Raw genomic sequence first — 20,164 nt, forward strand, 5'->3', positions numbered from 1 at the left:
TGTGTGTGTGTGTGTGTGTGTGTGTGTGTGTGTGTGTGTGTGTGTGTGTGTGTGTGGTCCAAGAATAGACGTGTAATTCCACTTTGCATGTGTGTGTATGTACATAGTGGCTGATCAATAAAGTGCAGTTATTATCATTCTAACTTGACATCCGTCACTGTTAGTCATGCAGTCGTAGTGAAGGTGAAGTTTCTTTGTTTATTTTGCACCGTCAGCATGATGCACCAGCTCTGCGCCGCCGGTGTTTCCAGGAAAACCTCAAGAGAGAAGAAAGTGAAAGTGCCGGAGTGGGGAAAACCCGCCTGGCTGTTTATAAGGCGCGCCGAGGGCTCAGATCCAGACGGCGCATCGAACAGGGAGATAAACGTACCGCAGAGGCTTAGAATAAACAAAAATAAACAAAGAAAAAATGCCGAATCTTCCATTCAAAAAACGGAAAGCAGCTGAGAGGAGCAGCAGCCAGAAACCTTTGATTGAAGAAGGTGAGCACAACCATTCTTTGATGTTCGATGTCACAGGAAGTGAAAGTCAAAAATCAGAGTTCGTCTTGTGTTCCATTTGTTTAATCCTTTTTTAAATAAAAACTACTTGCCAAAATAACGGGAGCGCTGGATCAAATAACCTTGTAAATGCATGGGTTTCCATGGTAACGAATGTGGCACTCGAGTGTCGCAGGAGTTTTAATTGTGGAAGATAAGGGATGATGGTGTGTGTGTGTGTGTGTGTGTGTGTGTGTGTGTGTGTGTGTGTGTGTGTGTGCGTGTGCGTGTGTGTGTGAGTGTCTGTGTGCGTGTGTGCGTGCGTGCGTGCGTGCGTGTGTGTGTGTGCGTGTGTCTGTGTGCGTGTGTCTGTGTGCGTGTGTGCGTGCGTGCGTGCGTGTGTGTGTTCTATAATCTGGTGTTAGAGGAGGAAGATGCTCTATAATCTGGTGTCAAAGGAGGAAGATGCTCTATAATCTGGTGTTAGAGGAGGAAGATGCTCTGTATTCTGGATTAGAGGAGGACGATGCTCTATAATCTGGTGTTAGAGGAGGAAGATGCTCTATAGTCTGATGTTAGAGGAGGAAGATGTTCTATAATCTGGCGTTAGAGGAGGATGATGCTCTGTAATCTGGATTGGAGGAGGAAGATGCTCTATAATCTGGTGTTCGAGGAGGAAGATGCTCTATGATCTGATGTTAGAGGAGGAAGATGCTCTATAATCTGGCATTAGAGGAGGAAGATGCTCTGTAATCTGGATTGGAGGGGGAAGATGCTCTATAATCTGGTGTTAGAGGAGGAAGATGCACTATAATCTGATGTTAGGGGAGGAAGATGCTCTATAATCTGGATTAGAGGGGGAAGATGCTCTATATATGGATTAGAGAGGGAAGATGCTCTATAATCTGGTGTTAGAGGAGGAAGATGCTCTATAATCTGGTGTTCGAGGCGGAAGATGCTATATAATCTGGTGTTATAGGAGGAAGATACGCTACAATCAGTGTGTGTGTGTGTGTGTGTGTGTGTGTGTGTGTGTGTGTGTGTGTGTGTGTGTGTGTGTGTGTGTGTGTGTGTGTGTGTGTGTGTGTGTGAGAGGACTTCAGCTAAAACTCATTCACAGACTGAAACTAAAGTCATGTTGTTGGAATACTAAGATATTTTGAATTGTAAAGTGACGAACTCTGGGCCCTGTTTAATCAGTCCGGGGGGGGATTCCCCTGAGATGACGTCACTGGTCACTGGGGGATTCCCCTGAGATCACCTCACTGACCCACCTTCAGGGTAACACCCCCCCCCCCCCCCCCCAAAAGCAGGTAGCATGCCCCGGCCGGTTGTTGCCCCTAAAGTATGCAGCAGAAAGTAATTCAGGTGTGTCCTGCTTTATTTTCCCCGGGCGCATAAAAAAACAAAAACTGGTTCCGCAACTTTGACGAGTCTGTTTGAGGTGAAATATGAGCAGCAGGGGGGCGTGGCCAGTCGGCACGTGTCCCTCACGTGAGCACTTTCAGACACACCTTTGGATTTTTGTTTTTTATGTATTTATTTTCGTATTTATTTCTTAATGTATTGGTTTAGCTTTGTTGTGAAGCACTTTGGACGCCACCGGGTGATTGTAAGGGCTATAGAAATAAAGTTTGAATTGAATTGAGAAGGACAAAAACAATACAAAAGTAAAATACGAACACATTTAAAAAAATTCAAAGTCAAAAGCAAGAATTCCCTTCAAGAAATAATCTCCCAGTTCCTATTTTTTATTTATAGTTTAACTTTGAAATTCCCCGAGATGTTTAAAAACAAGCTACATGTTTTCAATTCAATTCAACTTGTTTAACTCTGTTAGAGGAGGAAGATGCTCTGTAATCTGGTGTTACAGGATGAAGATGCTCTGTAATCTGGTGTTAGAGGAGAGAGATGCTCTGTAATCTGGTGTTTCAGGCGGAAGATGCTCTGTAATCTGGTGTTACAGGAGGAAGATGCTCTGTAATGTGGATTAGCGGAGGAAGATGCTCTATAATCTGGAGTTAGAGGATGAAGATATTCTATAATCTGGTGTTAGAGGAGGAAGATGCTCTGTAATCTGGTGTTAGAGGAGAGAGATGCTCTGTAATCTGGTGTTACAGGAGGAAGATGCTCTGTAATGTGGATTAGCGGAGGAAGATGCTCTATAATCTGGAGTTAGAGAATGAAGATATTCTATAATCTGGTGTTAGAGGAGGAAGATGCTCTATAATCGGATGTTAGAGGAGGAAGATGCTCTGTAATCTGGTGCTAGAGGAGGAAGATGCTCTGTAATCTGGTGTTAGAGGAGGAAGATGCTCTGTAATGTGGATTAGCGAAGGAAGATGCTCTATAATCTGGAGTTAGATGATGAAGATGCTCTATAATCTGGTGTTTGCGGGGAGGTGCTCTATAATCTGGTGTTAGAGGAGGAAGATGCTCTATAATCTGATGTTAGGGGAGGAATATGCTCTTTAATCTGATGCTAGGAGGAAGATGCTCTATAATCTGGTGTTAGGAGGAAGATGCTCTATAATCTGATGTTAGAAGAGGGATATGCTCTATAATCTGATGTTAGAGGAGGACGACGCTCTATAATCTGATGTTAGGATGGCGATGCTCTATAATCTGGTGTTAGAGGAGGAAGATGCTCTAAAATCTTGTGTTAGGAGGAAGATGCTCTATAATCTGGTGTTAGAATAGGAAGATGCTCTATAATCTGATGTTAAAGGAGGAAGATGCTCTATAATCTGGTGTTAGAGGAGGAATGTGCTCTATAATCTGGTGTTTGAGGAGGAAGATGCTCTATAATCTGATGTTAGAGGAGGAAAATGCTCTATAATCTGGTGTTTGAGGAGGACGGCGCTCTATAATCTTGTTAGGAGGAAGATGCTCTATAATCTTGTGTTTGGAGGAAGATGTTCTATAATCTGGATTAGAGGAGGACGATGCTCTATAATCTGGTGTTAGAGGAGGAAGATGCTCTATAAACTGAGGCCATTGCAGCAGCAGCCCTTCAGCTTTAGACCAAATCAATGTGTCACAGACTGAAACTCACAGTTCAGTCGACGTGAATCTTTTCCTAAAAGTTCACGTCTTTTTCTAAAAGTTCTCCCTGGTCACGTCACAAGTCATTAAGTCATTTTGATCTAATCTGCTTCGTCAGCAGAACCCAGAGACGCCGGCCAGCCACTGGAGGTCGAGGCTCAGATGATCAGCGACGCCGAGCGGCCCCAGCCAGACCCGCCCTCCGCCCTTCAGGGTCTCCACCTGGTCCTAGTCCAGGGTCCTCAGCCCGGCCCGTCGGAGACCGCCGTCCTCATGCAGACCTTCTGGAAGCAGATCGTCGCACGGCCGGCGGAGCCTTGTGAGCGGAACCTTCGGGAGCACCTGAGGAGGCTGCAGGCGGAGGTGCTCCGCCAGCTGGATAGGCTCCGCCCACACCTGCAGCCGCGCGGCCTGATGGGACCCCTGGTGGCCTGCTGCCGCCTCCAGGTGGCCGCTCACCTGCAGGACCTCCTCCGGGGTGCCGGCTCCAGCGGGAGCTGCTTGCACCTGATTGGTTGGGCTCGTCTCTTCCTCAGGTCTTCGTCTACTTCCTGTTTAGCTCCGCCCACTAGTTGGTGCTGTTGTTTGGTTTGGTAATGAAGGCACACCCTCCTCTAACATCAGATTATAGAGCATTCCCCCCTCTAATCCAGATTATAGAGCATCTTCCTCCTCTAACACCAGATTATAGAGCATCTTCCTCCTCTAACATCAGATTATAGAGCATATTCCTCCTCTAATCCAGATTATAGAGCATCTTCCTCCTCTAACATCAGATTATAGAGCATATTCCTCCTCTAATCCAGATTATAGAGCATCTTCATCCTCTAACACCAGTTTATAGAGCATCTTTCCCCTCTAATCCAGATTATAGAGCATCTTCATCCTCTAACCTCAGATTATAGAGCATCTTCCTCCTCTAGCATCAGATTATAGAGCATTTCCCCCCTCTAATCCAGATTATAGAGCATCTTCCTCCTCTAACACCAGATTATAGAGCATCTTCCTCCTCTAACATCAGATTATAGAGCATATTCCTCCTCTAATCCAGATTATAGAGCATCTTCCTCCTCTAACATCAGATTATAGAGCATATTCCTCCTCTAATCCAGATTATAGAGCATCTTCATCCTCTAACACCAGTTTATAGAGCATCTTTCCCCTCTAATCCAGATTATAGAGCATCTTCATCCTCTAACCTCAGATTATAGAGCATCTTCCTCCTCTAGCATCAGATTATAGAACATCTTCCTCCTCTAACACCAGATTATGGAGCACGCACGCACGCACGCACGCACGCACGCACACACACTCGCGCACACACACACACACACACACACACACACACACACACACACACACACACACACACACACACACACACACACACACACACACACACACACACACACACACACACACACACGTTCTGCAGAGAACAACGGTCATTCTCGTGGCAAGACCACCAAGTCACAGTGACACAAGTAATCAGATTACACCAATGGTGGTTGATTACCAAGACTTTCCATTGCATAAATGAAGGTCCTACCAAGAGGAAGTATTTTATATAAAGTCATCAATTCAGATTACTGCAGTAACTATGACGAGGGGCGGTTGTGGCCCGTCAATTGGAAGGTTGATGGTTCGATTCCCACCTGCCCACAGAGCCTCACTGTGGCTGACCCGTTGTAATTAAACCCCGTCCGCCATAGAGAAAACGATTAAAGACGTATGTGAGTCATTCATAAACCAACCAAAAACCACCAAGACCTGGAAGAAAAAGGTGCCTAGAAGTCAAGTTAATACTGAGAAGAGACGATAACCAGGATGTTGGTGTGTGTTTCCACAGTCACCAGGAGTTCCAGAGGACAGACTGCCAGAGGATAGACGAGTGGGACGAGTGGGAGACAAACGCAAAAGACAAGCTTTTTCAAAATGTGCAGGTGAGAACTTTTCACCATTGACCGATGGAGGTGTGGTTCGGTTCAAACGTCCTTTTACCCGAACGATTCCTTGTACGTAGGACGAAGTGAGAGTTCAACTTGAGAACATCCTGCGGGACCATAAGAGCCAGACGACCTGCGACACCGAGGAGGTTTACGTTGGACTTCACGTGGACGTCATTCAGGTAGATTCACGCGTCCAAATAGATGTTGACATTGTGATAAAAAAAAAAAACTTCACTTCACTTTGTGAATGCCGGAAAAGGGTTTTCCTTCAAAAGGGGTATTAAAAACGACTGATCCGTCTTTCAGTGCGTCTCCACCCTGCCAGAACAAGTCAAGTCCGTCGATGAAGAACTGAGTAATCGAGTACTTCAGGTTTGTTCAGAGGAGCTGCTGACTTTTGTCAAAGGGTGAGACTTCAGCTTCCCTCCGTAGAATATGTGGTCATCGTTTATTACTACCTTCCAGTTTTTTGAGGAGGTGAACCGACGGCCTTTGTTTGCAGGTACGACGCCTGGCAGAGAGAGTTCTTGGAGGAACGAGCCGGTGTGAAACCGCCACAGACCGTTCACTTCCTCAAGACTTTGAGAACCTGCAAGGAACTCAGGTGACTTTCATTCCCTTGGGGATTGAAAAAAATTAAAGTAACTACCGTATTTTCCGTACTATAGAGCGTACACCTGAATTCAAGCCGTACCTGCAAAATTTTCAAAGAAATAAAAAAACTAAACGTAAATAAGCTGCAGTGGGCGATAAGCTGCAGGCGTCCACATTGTAACGGGGCAAGAATTTCCCTGCAGGAACACAGGGATTGATCATATTTTCATCAATTCTCGCAAATCTGTCTTTCATAGTGCTGGAAGTTCCTGCACACAGGCGGTGTTGTGCCTTGTGCTCCTGCTGCGAAGCTGCAGACACGTCGAGACACACAGAGAGACAGATACATAACCAACAAGCATTTTATGTCTGTTGATAAAGTATTTTATCAGTTATTTGCTGATTGTGACTCTGAGGAGTGAAGATACCTCAGCCACGGAGTCCAGCGCTCTAGTTTACATGATGCACTTGAACGCATCATTGCCAGTCAGTCAGCTGCTGTAACTCCTGACAGGAAGCAGCATAAGATGAGACTCACCAGGAGCAGGAACTTCACTTTTAAGGCCAGTTCTGGAGAAGCCCTAACCCTAAAAAAACTGCAGGTTTCTACATGAGGAAGTAGAATCTGGTGACATGAAGCCCGTTAAGCTGGAAAAATACATAAATTAGCTGCAGGGTTCAAAGAGGGTTCAAAGAGGGTTCAAAGAGAAAAGTCGCAGCTTATAGTCCAGAAAATACGGTATTAGGGTATGAAAGAAAGATTTCCATAAAGACAAAGACAGCGGCTGTCAGGAGACGACTTTCTTCTCTAAACTGAATGAACGTGGCTGCAAGAAAATGTAAAAACCAACCCTAACCCTAACCCTAACCCTAATATAACCCTAAAACCCCAAAACAAAGATACAAAAGGAAACCAAACGATGTGAAAATGGGAGAAACTTTCTTTGCAATTTCGTTGTACCTGTACATGTACCTGTACAATGACAATAAAGCTTCTGATTCTGATTCTGATTCTGACAATTGGGGACAAAGGCCCTTGGAACATCTCTACATATGAGATGAAGCAATACAAACTGATATAAATGAGTATTGAAGGACAGAACAAACACGGCTGACGATGATGACACGTTTCAGGAAACACGTCCGGGAGGAAGATATGCAGGAAACCGTGGCAATGCTGGACCAGATGGACACTTTCACCAGGGACCTCCTGGGCAGAGTGGTGATCGGGGATGTGAAGGTGTCCTTTCCTGTCTGCCGCCGATAACCACACCGATTCACGTCCCGTCGAACACGTGGGAGCTAACGAAGGTCTGATTCTCTGTCCCGCAGAAGAACCTGAGACGGTACTTCAAGCTGGACAGCAGGCGGACTTTCCCCTTCGCCGCTTTGGAGGCGCACTTCCCCCGCCTGCCGTTCGCCGAGGACGAGCACAAGGTGAGGCCTTCGTCTCACGCGTGAACGGACCCGTCCTCCATCGTCCTCACGTTTGGCACCGTCTCCCAGGCAGTGATGGGGGACGTCTACCGGGACGTGGCCCACCTCTACTTCAGGTGCCTGATCGGGAACAGCAGGAGGAAGCTGACCAGGTGGAGCGACGATGTCGGGGCGACGGTCTGCGAGGACGCCGTGTGGCTTCACGGCTTCGTCTCAGCCCGGGTGAGGCCTTGCCTGCAAGTCAACCACGGGCCCGTTTCCACGGCAACAGTTTCAACGACACTTTCTGAAAACCGCTCAGGCTCTGCCTCTGTAACGACATCACTGCTACTGGGGTGGTACGAACGAGTTCTTCTGCACATGCTCAGTAGAGACGATCGGAACAAAGGGACCCTTGTGCTGTCATGACTCACAGTCAATGTCCTCCTGGACTGGGTACTTTTATTTTGACAGTCACCGTAATAACAATCCAATTTGGTGGTTTTATTTTGACAGTCACCGTAGTAACAATCCAATTTGGTGGTTTTATTTTGACAGTCACCGTAGTAACAATCCAACTTGGTGGTTTTATTTTGACAGTCACCGTCGTAACAATCCAACTTGGTGGTTTTAGTTTGACAGTGACCGCAATAATAATCCAACTCGGTGGTTTTATTTTGACAGTCCTACGTTCGGGTCATTCCAGGTCCCAGACGTCCACCAGTACAACCGGCTGCTGCTGAGCGTCGACGAGGTGTTGGCGTTGCCCAAGGGCCGCGGCAGCCTGGATTCAATGAAGGTGACGATGGCGACGATACAGAAGGAGGGTCACAGACAGAGGTGAGTCCCACTACAGACCAAACACTCGTGTGACGACGTCACTGCGGCAGATTTGAGATGTGACTCAGCTGAAGATGGAAAAACCCCTCGTTTAATAAATTGTATAAAAACCCCATCATCCTTCCTTTGAGCTGACTCAGCATTTTTTTTCAATTACCGATTTAACCTTGTAAAAGTCTTTCCGGTGTTTCCTCCTCTTCACATCTGCATTTCAAACGTTCACTGTTATCAACACTTCCCGCCGTTTGTTTCAGCGACGACCTGCGGCTGCTGCCCGACCTCCTGCTATGGACCGGTTTACCTCGGAGAGACGTCAGGGCCGTCATGGAGGCACTTCCTGTCCAGACGCCACTGCCCAAGTCTCCATTCTGGGCGCTCATGTCCTGCTGCTGCTGCTGAGGTTGACGGAGACGCAGGACGAAGCCAGACGAAGATAAACAAATCCAGAAGGATCCAGACGAAGATAAACGAATCCAGACGGATCCAGACGAATCCAGACAAAGCCAGACGCACACAGACTCTAGAGTTTGTTATGAAAAAATCCCGACGAATCCAGACGGATCCAGACGAATTCGGACAAATCCAGACATAGCCAGATGGATCCAGACGTAGCCAGGCGAATCTAGACAAACCCAGACGAAGCAAGATGAATCCAGACGAATCCATACGGATCTAGATGAAGCCAGATGGATCCAGACGAATCCAGACGAATTCGGACGAATCCAGACGAAGATAAATGAAGCCAGACAAAGCCAGACGAATCCAGACGAAGATAAACGAATCCAGACGAAGCTAGTCGGATCCAGAGGGATCCAGATGAATCCAGACAAAGATAAACGGATCCAGACTCTAGAGTTTGTTATGAAAACAGGCGAACTAAGCGAGAAGCCAGATCCAAAAGGCGAGTCGTCAACAATCCAGGATAATTCCTGACGTCCTATTTTTTATTGCTGTTTTCCTCAGGAGTCACATTGGCTGTCATGCTTGTTGCTGCGCTGCCCCCTGCAGGTCCGGCTGCTCATTGCAGCTCTGAAGCAGCTCTGCATGTGTGTCAGTGTAAATTAAGATTTTTGGGTTTTTTTTAAACGTAGAGAGGGAAATATGTTTTATTTAAACTTGGTACAATCAGGTTTTCAAGTTTTCTTGCTCCATGACTTCTCCTCATTCCGTTCCTTCAGCCAGTAAACAACATGTCCTTTATTTATTTATCATGTCAACAGAAACAAACACGTCGCCTCCATTTATCCGTTCAGCTGCAGCGAATCGAGGTTCTAATAGAAGGTTTTCCTTCACGCGTCACAACTACAAGAAGCTATGAGGAAGAAAACTGCGTCTCTTTTACGTTTGTTTGTATTTAGTTTTTCATATTTATTACATTTTTTAATGTATTTGGATGTTTGCACTGATTTCTTCTGCCTCATCCTGACATGAAATGTCCACAAACAAAAAAGTGATGCTGACTGGAACTGAAGGGAGAAGTTTTACTAAAGTTTTACTAAAGTTTTTTAAGTTTTACTGTTTTTTTTTTTGTTTTTTTTTAACTGTTTTTTTTTGTGGTTTTTAAAAAAAAAAAAATTTAGTTTTACTGTTTTCACTTTTATTGTGTACAGGTTCACCAGTTATTTAATAAGCTTGTTTTGGGGAAGGAGTTAAAACACTGGATAAGAGAACCACTTTAAGATTTTTTTATTTTCTTCCTGAACTTTAAGATTTTATCTGATATTTTGACTAGAAAATGGGCGTTTGGAAGTATTTTAGAATCAAGAGGAAAATGTAGATTTGAAACAGGAAAGAAACAAACATTTGTCCTCTGTTGTCAGAAGAAAGACCAAAAAAAACAAAACACTATAAAAACAATGACATTATTATTATTAGTTAATTGGTTTGATATTGTGAGTGTTTTGTTTTGGGTTTTTTTTATTATTCGCCATTGGAAAATGATTATTGTTGAAATTTAAATCAGGAGGCTGCAGATAAAAGAAGAATTCTAACTTTATGAACATTTTATTGCAGAAATGTATGTTTTTTTTTTGTTTGAAATGTTATTTTGCACGTTTGCTGTATTAAGTTCTCGATTGTCGTTATTCAGCTTTGCTTGTTCTGTTTTCTATGTTCTAATCTGGAGGAAGATAGTTTTTTTTTGATAAATAAAAATTGGCCCACGACTTTGTCCGAGTTTTAAATTCTGTTATATTATAGAGTGTATAAAGTTAAAAAAAATGAGACACAAACTGAAGAGTTTGTATTTTTTTTTTCCAGTCAGACTTTGGGGCCTCCGGGAGGTTTTCAGCCGACTGCAGTGCGCAGCCTCGCCACCAGGGGTCACCACATCCCAAACATTTCAGCAGAGTGCTTCAGGTGGAGGGAAGGTGTGAATTGAAATAGTGACGCAGTGGTTTATACTGTTATGACGACATTTCTACGGTGCAAACCACAACAACAAATCACTAAACACAACTGTAAATTGCAAAACACAACATTTTTCATTTGTGTTGTGTTTTTCAATTTGCAATTGTGTTTTTCAATTTGTGTTGTGTTTTTTTTCATTTGTTGTTGTGTTTTTTCATTTGCTGTTGTGTTTTTTCATTTGTGTTGTGTTTTATAATTTACAGTTGTGCTTTTCAATTTGTGTTGTGTTTTTTCATTTGAAGTTGTGTTTTTCAATTAGTGTTGTGTTTTTTCATTTGTGGTTGTGTTTTTTTTCATTTGTTATTGTGTTTTTGAATTTGTTGTTGTGTTTAGTGATTTGTTGTTGTGGTTTGCACTTCAGGGTCACCGTACATTTTCCACCTCAACAGAACCAGATAGGAACTAATATGAACAAAACAACAATGGTGACCTGATTTAAATGTACTCACCGTCATTTCCCCCCCAGATGTCCTCGCAGTTCAGTTTTGCCCCTCCGGTCGTCAGTTCAGTGGCAAATTGACATCAAATTAATTTAACTCTGACATGAGTTTACTAAAAAAAACAAAAAACAAAAAACTAATCCTGCTGATATATGACGTCATCGCCTGATTCCCGCAGCTTCAGCAGGAATAAGAGACGAATGAAAAGTGACATTTTGACCTGCTTGTTGTATTATGAGATGATGATGATGATGATGAAGATGATGAATAAAAGATCTTCCATGTTTATTTCAGCACCCTCACATAATAAAGTGTTATCTTTCATCACGTGAACAGTTTCGTCTAAAAAACAAAAACAAACAAAAAACAAAATTCCCTGAGGAGCAGCAGGTGGAGGTGGAGGAGGACGTGGAGGAGGAGAAGGAGGAGCAGGAGGAGCAGCAGGTGGAGGTGGAGGAGTAGGTGGAGATGGAGGTGGAGGAGGGCCTCAGGCAGGACGGGGCCAGGTGGAGGAGGAGGTGGGGGAGGAGGTGGAGGAGGGCCTCAGGCAGTGCGGGACCACGTGGAGGAGGAGGTGGAGGTGGAGGTGGAGGAGGAGCAGCAGGTGGAGGTGGAGGAGTAGGTGGAGATGGAGGTGGAGTAGGGCCTCAGGCAGGACGGGGCCAGGTGGAGGAGGAGGTGGGGGAGGAGGTGGAGGAGGGCCTCAGGCAGTGCGGGACCACGTGGAGGAGGAGGTGGAGGTGGAGGAGGAGGTTGAGGTGGAGGTGGAGGAGGGCCTCAGGCAGGACGGTGCCAGGTGGAGGAGGAGGTGGAGCTGGAGGAGGAGGTGGAGATGGAGGTGGAGGAGGGCCTCAGGCAGTGCGAGACCAGGTGGAGGAGGAGGTGGAGGTGGAGGAGGAGGTTGAGGTGGAGGTGGAGGAGGGCCTCAGGCAGGATGGGGCCAGGTGGAGGAGGGCCTCAGGCAGGGCGGGACCAGGTGGAGGAGGAGGTGGAGGTGGAGGAGGAGCAGCAGGTGGAGGAGGAGGTGAAGGTGGAGGAGGGCCTAATACAGGGCGAGGCCAGGTGGAGGTGGAGGTGGAGGAGGGCCTCAGGCAGGGTGGGGGCAGGTGGAGGTGGAGGAGGAGCAGCAGGTGGAGGAGGAGGTGAAGGTGGAGGAGGGCCTCAGGCAGGGCGGGGGCAGGTGGAGGTGGAGGAGCAGCAGGTGGAGGAGGAGGTTGAGGTGGAGGTGGAGGAGGGCCTCAGGCAGGGCGGGGGCAGGTGGAGGTGGAGGAGCAGCAGGTGGAGGAGGAGGTTGAGGTGGAGGTGGAGATGGAGGTGGAGGAGGGCCTCAGGCAGGGCGGGGGCAGGTGGAGGTGGAGGTGGAGGAGGGCCTCAGGCAGGGCGGGGCCAGGAGGAGGTGGAGGTGGAGGTGGAGGAGGGCCTCAGGCAGGGCGGGGGCAGGTGGAGGTGGAGGAGCAGCAGGTGGAGGAGGAGGTGGAGGAGGAGGTTGTGGTGGAGGTGGAGGAGGGCCTCAGGCAGGGTGGGGGCAGGTGGAGGTGGAGGTGGAGGAGGGCCTCAGGCAGGGCGGGGGCAGGTGGAGGTGGAGGAGCAGCAGGTGGAGGAGGAGGTTGAGGTGGAGATGGAGGTGGAGGAGGGCTTCAGGCAGGGCGGGGGCAGGTGGAGGAGCAGCAGGTGGAGGTGGAGGTGGAGATGGAGGTGGAGGAGGGCCTCAGCCAGGGCGGGGGCAGGTGGAGGTGGAGGTGGAGGAGGGCCTCAGGCAGGGCTCGGGCAGGTGGAGGTGGAGGTGGAGGAGGGCCTCAGGCAGGGCTCGGGCAGGTGGAGGTGGAGGTGGAGGAGGTGGAGGAGGAGGTTGAGGTGGAGGTGGAGATGGAGGTGGAGGAGGGCCTCAGGCAGGGCGGGGGCAGGTGGAGGTGGAGGAGGGCCTCAGGCAGGGCGGGGGCAGGTGGAGGTGGAGGTGGAGGTCTCCCAGGACCTCTGCAGTCTCACCAGCAGCCTCTTGATCTGCTCGAAGCTCACGAACATGACGATGTTCCAGGATCCCAGACGGAGGAACGACGGCACGAAGCTGCAGAACAAGACGTTTCAAAGAAGGAGTCAGTGTGTCTGACTCATTAAACCGTCGCCGTGGAGACGGTTTACTGAGTCAGTGTGTCTGACTCATTAAACCGTCGCCGTGGAGACGGTCAATAACTGGACTTAGTGTCGGTGGAGGAAGAATCGTCCGCAACGCGAATAAAACAGGAAGAGAACGAATAAATTAAACAACAAATTAATCATAAGTTTGAAATTTACACGTGTCACATTCAGTTTTATAATTACAACCTAATTAGACCCATTTTCAGATTTTAGATCTCAGATTATTAAAAAAAAAGATAAAAGCTGGACTTCTTTGCATTATGGAGGACCGAATGTGCCAGAATTGTATAAACAAAAACACCATTAAATAATGTATAATGTGTCATTCATTTATTAAAACTAGAATTAAATATATAAATGTGTACAGAAGAGGATTAGGGACACTGTGGAAAAAAAACCTGAGTCTAAGTCACAATTCTGTTTTTAAAAGTCAGAATTCTGAGTTAAAAGTCAGAATTGTGAGTTTAAAAGTCAAAATTCTGAGTTTAAAAGTCACAATTCTGAGTTAAAAGTCAGAAATCTGAGTTAAAAGTCAGAATTGTGAGTTAAAAGTCAGAAATCTGAGTTAAAAGTCAGAATTGTGAGTTAAAAAGTCAGAATTCTGAATTAAAAGTCAGAATTCTGAGTTTAAAAGTCAAAATTGTGAGTTTAAGTCAGAATTGTGAGTTAAAAGTCAGAAATCTGAGTTAAAAGTCAGAATTGTGAGTTAAAAAGTCAGAAGTACCTACCCCTGAGCCCTCCACCTATCCCCGACTTTTAAACTCAGAATTAAAAGTCAGAATTCTGAGTTTAAAAGTCAAAATTGTGAGTTTAAAAGTCAGAATTGTGGGTTTAAAGTAGAAAGCATTGAGCCCTCCACACCCTCCACCTACCCCCGAGCCCTCCACTTACCCCTTGTAGAAAGCCCTGAGCCCTCCACCTACCCCTCAGCCCTCCACCTACCCCTGAGCCCCCCACCTACCCCTTGTAGAAGGCCCCCGCCCCCGCCCTCACCTACCCCCGAGCCCTCCACCTACCCCCGAGCCCTCTACCTACCCCTGAGCCATCCACCTACCCCTGAGCCCTCCACCTACCCCCGAGCCCTCCACCTACCCCTGAGCCCTCCACCTACCCCTGAGCCTTGCACCTACCCCTTGTAGAAAGCCCAGAGCCCTCTACCTACCCGTTGTAGAAGGCCCCCGCCCCCCACCTACCCCTTAGCCCTCCACCTACCCCTTAGCGCTCTACCTACACCTTAGCCCTCCACCTACCCCTTAGCGCTCTACCTACCCCTGAGCCCTCCACCTACCCCTGAGCCCTCCACCTACCCCTGAGCCCCCCACCTACCCCTTGTAGGAGGCCCCCGCCCTCCACCTACCCCTTCACCTACCCCTTAGCTCTCTACCTACCCCTGAGCCCTCCACCTACCCCTGAGCCCCCCACCTACCCCTTGTAGGAGGCCCCCGCCCTCCACCTACCCCTTCACCTACCCCTTAGCTCTCTACCTACCCCTGAGCCCTCCACCTACTCCTGAGCCCCCCACCTACCCCTTGTAGAAGGCCCCCGCCCTCCACCTACTCCTGAGCCCCCCACCTACCCCTTGTAGAAGGCCCCCGCCCCCTCTCTCAGCTGCATGGTCCAGGCGCAGTGGGCGGCGCTGCGGTACTGCCCCGGCAGAGAGTTCATGTAGCGCGTCTTCACCACGTCCACCGGAGACGCTACGATGGTGGTGCAGAACCCCGCGGAGAACCCCGCCGTGAAGTGACATGGCATGTTGTCTGTGGGGGGGGACACACGTCTGTACCGTCTGTACTGGGGGGGGGGGAGGGGGGAGAGAGGGGAGAGAGGGGAGAGAGAGAGAGAGACAGAGAGAGAGAGAGAGAGAGAGAGAGAGAGAGAGAGAGAGAGAGAGAGAGAGAGAGAGAGCGAGAGAGGGAGGAGAAAGTAAAAGAAAGAACCGACCTGTCATGACATCATACTTCAGGATGAGCTCCTTGATGATGTCATAGGTCACCAGCTCGGAGCAGTTGACGATGGCGTTACGGACGATGTTTGGGAAACAGCCTGAAACAGAGAGTTTGACCTGGTTCAGTTCAGTGAGAGTGAAAAGAGATGGAGGCTGGTGAGTCACACGCGTTTTACCATTTTTAAATAACCTTAAAATACTTAGAGGTCTGATCATCAGTGAATTTGTGGAAAAACGTAAGAAAGAAGGAAAATTCCTGATTCATTTTAGAGGATTTATTCTCAGACTTCAGGACAAAAAGACAAAGTTTGAAACGACAGGTGGAGTCTGAGTCAGAATTCTGACTTTTAAACTCAGAATTTTGACTTTAAATTCAGAATGAAATTTTATATATATATATATATATATATATATATATATATATATATATATATATATATATATATATATATATATATATATATATATAAATAAAACACCAAAAAAAACAATAACATTTTATATATATATTTTTTTTTTAAATATTATATATATATATATACTTAATATTTAAATATTATAAATATATATACAATTTTTTTGGTTTTCTAAAATCTGTGGTTATTTAATGATTTTTTTGTTGCTGTGTGAATTTTGTGTGTAAACAAAGTGATTAGAAGAACCGACAGTGGGCGTGTTGGTGTCCGTCCACCTTTCCAGAGTCCCCGGACGCCCTCGTCCCTGGCGATGGTCCTGTAGGCGTCCACGGTGCCGCCGTACCTCTGGGCCGAGGCGTCCGGCCGGCGGGTCTGGGCCTGGAACCGCACCTTCACCACGTCGGTGGGCTGAGCCAGAACCACCGCCAGCGCCCCCGTGGTGCCGCCGGCCAGCAGCCGGGGGACGAGTCCCGCGTCTGTCACATGGAGACGGGTTGTCATGGCGACGGGGGTTAGAGCTCGATGGGGGGGGAGACCAGAGAAACTGGTTTCTCTAGTCAAAAATCAGTTTCCAGAGAAACTCGTCTCTGGAAGACGAGTATATATTATATAGGAGGCTTCTGTCAATAAATCTCAATATCAAATGTTTACTTTGGAACTCAGAAGGTAAACGGACTATCCATTTAAATTTAAGAATTATTTTGTTGGACAAAAACAATGTTGTTGACACTTCTAATTTAAAAGTGGTTTGAGGTTTTATATTATTCACCACTAACTTCTTATTTGCGGTCTTATATATATATATAAGGAACATGAGAAAGTTGAGAAATACCAAGGGCTCAGAGAGGAGCTGGAGAGGGCACAGAACACAGTGACAGAACACAGAACACGGTGACAGAGAACACAGAACAGAGTGATGGAGAACAGAGTGACGGAGAACAGAGTGACGGAGAACACAGAACACAGAACAGTGATGGAGAACAGAGTGACGGAGAACACAGAACAGTAATGGAGAACAGAGTGACGGAGAACACGGTGACAGAGAACACAGTGACGGAGAACACAGAACAGTGACGGAGAACACAGAACAGTGACGGAGAACAGAGTGATGGAGAACATAGAACAGTGACGGAGAACAGAGTGATGGAGAACACAGAACAGTGACAGAGAACACAGAACAGTGATGGAGAACAGAGTGACGGAGAACACAGAACAGTGACGGAGAACACAGAACACAGAACAGTGACGGAGAACAGAGTGACGGAGAACACAGAACACAGTGACAGAGAACAGAGTGACGGAGAACACAGAACACAGTGACAGAGAACAGAGTGACGGAGAACACAGAACAGTGACGGAGAACAGAGTGATGGAGAACACAGAACACAGTGACAGAGAACAGAGTGACGGAGAACACAGAACAGTGACGGAGAACAGAGTGACGGAGAACACAGAACACAGTGACAGAGAACAGAGTGACGGAGAACAGAGTGACGGAGAACACAGAACAGTGACAGAGAACAGAGTGACGGAGAACAGAGAACACAGTGACAGAGAACAGAGTGATGGAGAACACAGAACAGTGACGGAGAACAGAGTGACGGAGAACACAGAACAGTGACGGAGAACACAGAACACAGTGACAGAGAACAGAGTGACGGAGAACAGAGTGACGGAGAACACAGAACACAGTGACAGAGAACAGAGTGACGGAGAACACAGAACACAGTGACAGAGAACAGAGTGACGGAGAACACAGAACACAGTGACGGAGAACACAGTGACGGAGAACACAGAACAGTGACGGAGAACACAGAACAGTGACGGAGAACAGAGTGACGGAGAACATAGAACAGTGACGGAGAACAGAGTGATGGAGAACACAGAACAGTGACAGAGAACACAGAACAGTGATGGAGAACAGAGTGACGGAGAACACAGAACAGTGACGGAGAACAGAGTGACGGAGAACACAGAACACAGTGACAGAGAACAGAGTGACGGAGAACACAGTGACAGAGAACAGAGTGACGGAGAACACAGAACAGTGACGGAGAACAGAGTGACGGAGAACACAGAACACAGTGACAGAGAACAGAGTGATGGAGAACACAGAACAGTGACGGAGAACAGAGTGACGGAGAACACAGAACACAGTGACAGAGAACAGAGTGACGGAGAACACAGAACACAGAACAGTGACGGAGAACAGAGTGACGGAGAACACAGAACACAGTGACAGAGAACAGAGTGACGGAGAACACAGAACAGTGACAGAGAACAGAGTGATGGAGAACACAGAACACAGTGAGAGAGAACAGAGTGACGGAGAACACAGAACACAGTGACAGAGAACAGAGTGACGGAGAACACAGAACACAGTGACAGAGAACAGAGTGACGGAGAACACAGAACAGTGACGGAGAACAGAGTGACGGAGAACACAGAACACAGTGACAGAGAACAGAGTGACGGAGAACACAGAACACAGTGACAGAGAACAGAGTGACGGAGAACACAGAACAGTGACGGAGAACAGAGTGACGGACAACACACGTTCCACTCCTCCGCTGTACGCCTCCTTCATGGTGTCGTAGAGGCCGATCCTGACGGAGGCGAAGCACATCTGGCGGTGGAGGCCGGCCACCAGGCCGCTGTAGAGGCTGCGGGGGCCCTCGCTCTTCACCAGGGTGTAGATAGTGCCCAGAACGCCCCGGTACCTGGTCCTCTGGCCCCGGGGGTCCGGGCCCGACTCGCCCTGGACCTGCAGCCACACGGGGGAAGGAACCTGAGGAACCTCTGCCTCTACGTCTACACGTCACAACGTTACATAATCAAAACAAACACGTAGTGTTGAGCACTTTGATCCTCCGTGGTGAAATGCAGGAGAACAATAGATACTGCAAACTGTGACGCCAGAACATAGAACGTGTTCCACGTGTTCCTCCAGACACACGTCAATATTTGTCTTGTTCAATTAAAATGTACAGATTGAAGGAAAAGCAGCAGTGTCAGCATTTGTCTATTTAAATTGTCCATTGCTTTGTTGTATAATGAATTTTAGTATAAAGTATGAATCCAGGTGGTGAATTTCACTGGTTTCACTGAGGGTTCTATTTATAATATGTTTAACTGTAATGTTCTCGGATGTTCTGTGTGAACTTTATGACACCAGGGGATCAATTGTAATGGTTAGAAAGTAAATTTTGTTTAATTTTTCATTGTAGGATATATTTATAATATGTATTATAATGTTGTGTTCCTGCCCGGCGACTGCGGCTTTAAAAGTCCGAATTCTGAGTTTAAAAGTCCGAATTCAGAATTATGAGTTTAAAAGTCAGAATTCTGAGAAAAAAAAAGTCAGAACTGAGGTTTCTCAGAATTTTGACTTCTAACATCAGAATTCTGAGTTTAAAAGTCAGAACTGAGGTTTCTCCGAATTTTGACTTTTAACATCAGAATTCTGACTTTTTTCTCAGAGTAAAGGAGGAATCAACTTTGAATGTTTTTTTGTTCGTTTTTAACCAGTGCGATCAAGAGGAAGTTGAAAAGCTGAATAATGACTCCTTTAATCACGGAGGTGAAGCTCCGGCGCATGGAGGCGGCATCATCATGAGGGGGGGGCGGCTGCAGGTTCTCCTTAGAGAACCACAGAAGTCCGTTCGTATCCGAAGAGTTTCAAATCAACGCTTCATGTTTCGACTCAAATTCCCTCCCGTCGTGATATGACATCCCGGCGCAGGAACTTTTTTTTCAAAGTTTTTCCAAAAGTTTTCTCCCAAAATGCCAAACATCCCTCAAGCATTCAAACACAAACACACATTGATATAATCAAGGCGTATTTCCAGAGGAACAACTTGCGCGGGCCTGACGTCAGACACCCGACGGGTTGACTTCACTCCCGTTTCCAAGGTGAGTGACGTCACGGCGCGCCTCACCTGCAGGCGCACTTTGGCCGTGTCCAGCGGGAAGGTGACCAGGTCGGCCACGCAGCCGGCGGCGCCGGCCGACAGCAGCTTCACGGCCACGGATGGAGGCAGGTCGGCCGGTGTCCCTCCGGCCATGGTGAGATCAGCTGCTGGCTGCTCCGCCCGGAAGAAGAGGAAGAAAAACAACAACAACAACAACAAGCCTCACGAGTAACCGTCAAAAATAAATAAAGCTATATTTAAATAAATAAATAAATAAATAAATAGAATAAGCTGAGCGCTCCAGAGCCGCTTCACGTCCTGCGACTTAAAAAAAAATGAGGATTTTCATCGGAGAAGAGAGAGAGGAGGAGGAGGAGGAGGAGGAGGAGGAGGAGGAGAACACCTTGTCCTGTCAAAGTTCTCCCTTTGCCATAGCGCGTAAAAGCGCTCCTAGACACGCGCGCGCGTGCACACACCTGAGCGCTCCGCCTGAAAAACCGGACACGCGACATTCATTCAAGACGCACAATGACCGCTTCCAATCAACCTGCCCACTCAACAATCACCACATGGTCGATATAGAA

The 20,164-nt window shown here is 47.2% G+C and overlaps 2 protein-coding genes across 3 annotated transcripts; one reads left to right on the forward strand and one right to left on the reverse strand.

The window, feature by feature from the left end:
* Positions 1-349: 349 nt before the first annotated feature.
* On the forward strand, positions 350-8,722 carry LOC308143564 (uncharacterized protein; the record flags this gene model as incomplete). Its single annotated transcript, XM_080514422.1, has 11 exons — positions 350-482; positions 3,646-4,060; positions 5,374-5,467; positions 5,548-5,652; positions 5,780-5,880; positions 5,976-6,077; positions 7,202-7,307; positions 7,400-7,504; positions 7,574-7,726; positions 8,190-8,323; positions 8,578-8,722. The coding sequence occupies exons 1-11, from the start codon at positions 410-412 to the stop codon at positions 8,720-8,722; spliced, it is 1,533 nt and encodes a 510-aa protein (XP_080370548.1). The 5' UTR covers positions 350-409.
* LOC308143572 (dicarboxylate carrier UCP2-like) lies at positions 8,722-19,924 on the reverse strand. 2 transcript variants are annotated; one of them, XM_080514434.1, is made up of 6 exons: positions 19,608-19,924; positions 18,226-18,433; positions 15,945-16,145; positions 15,250-15,351; positions 14,885-15,065; positions 8,725-13,237 (listed from the first exon to the last, which is right to left on the reverse strand). In XM_080514434.1, exons 1-6 carry the CDS (start codon positions 19,731-19,733, stop codon positions 13,096-13,098), a joined length of 960 nt encoding a protein of 319 aa, XP_080370560.1. In that variant the 5' UTR covers positions 19,734-19,924; the 3' UTR covers positions 8,725-13,095. The 2 variants fall into 2 exon arrangements, with proteins under 2 accessions (XP_080370559.1, XP_080370560.1); XM_080514433.1 differs by having other exon boundaries at positions 8,722-13,237; positions 14,885-15,351.
* Between the last annotated feature and the right edge of the window lie 240 nt (positions 19,925-20,164).

The sequence above is a fragment of the Blennius ocellaris genome, assembly GCF_963422515.1.
Source record: "Blennius ocellaris genome assembly, chromosome: 2".
Lineage (NCBI taxonomy): Eukaryota > Metazoa > Chordata > Actinopteri > Blenniiformes > Blenniidae > Blennius > Blennius ocellaris.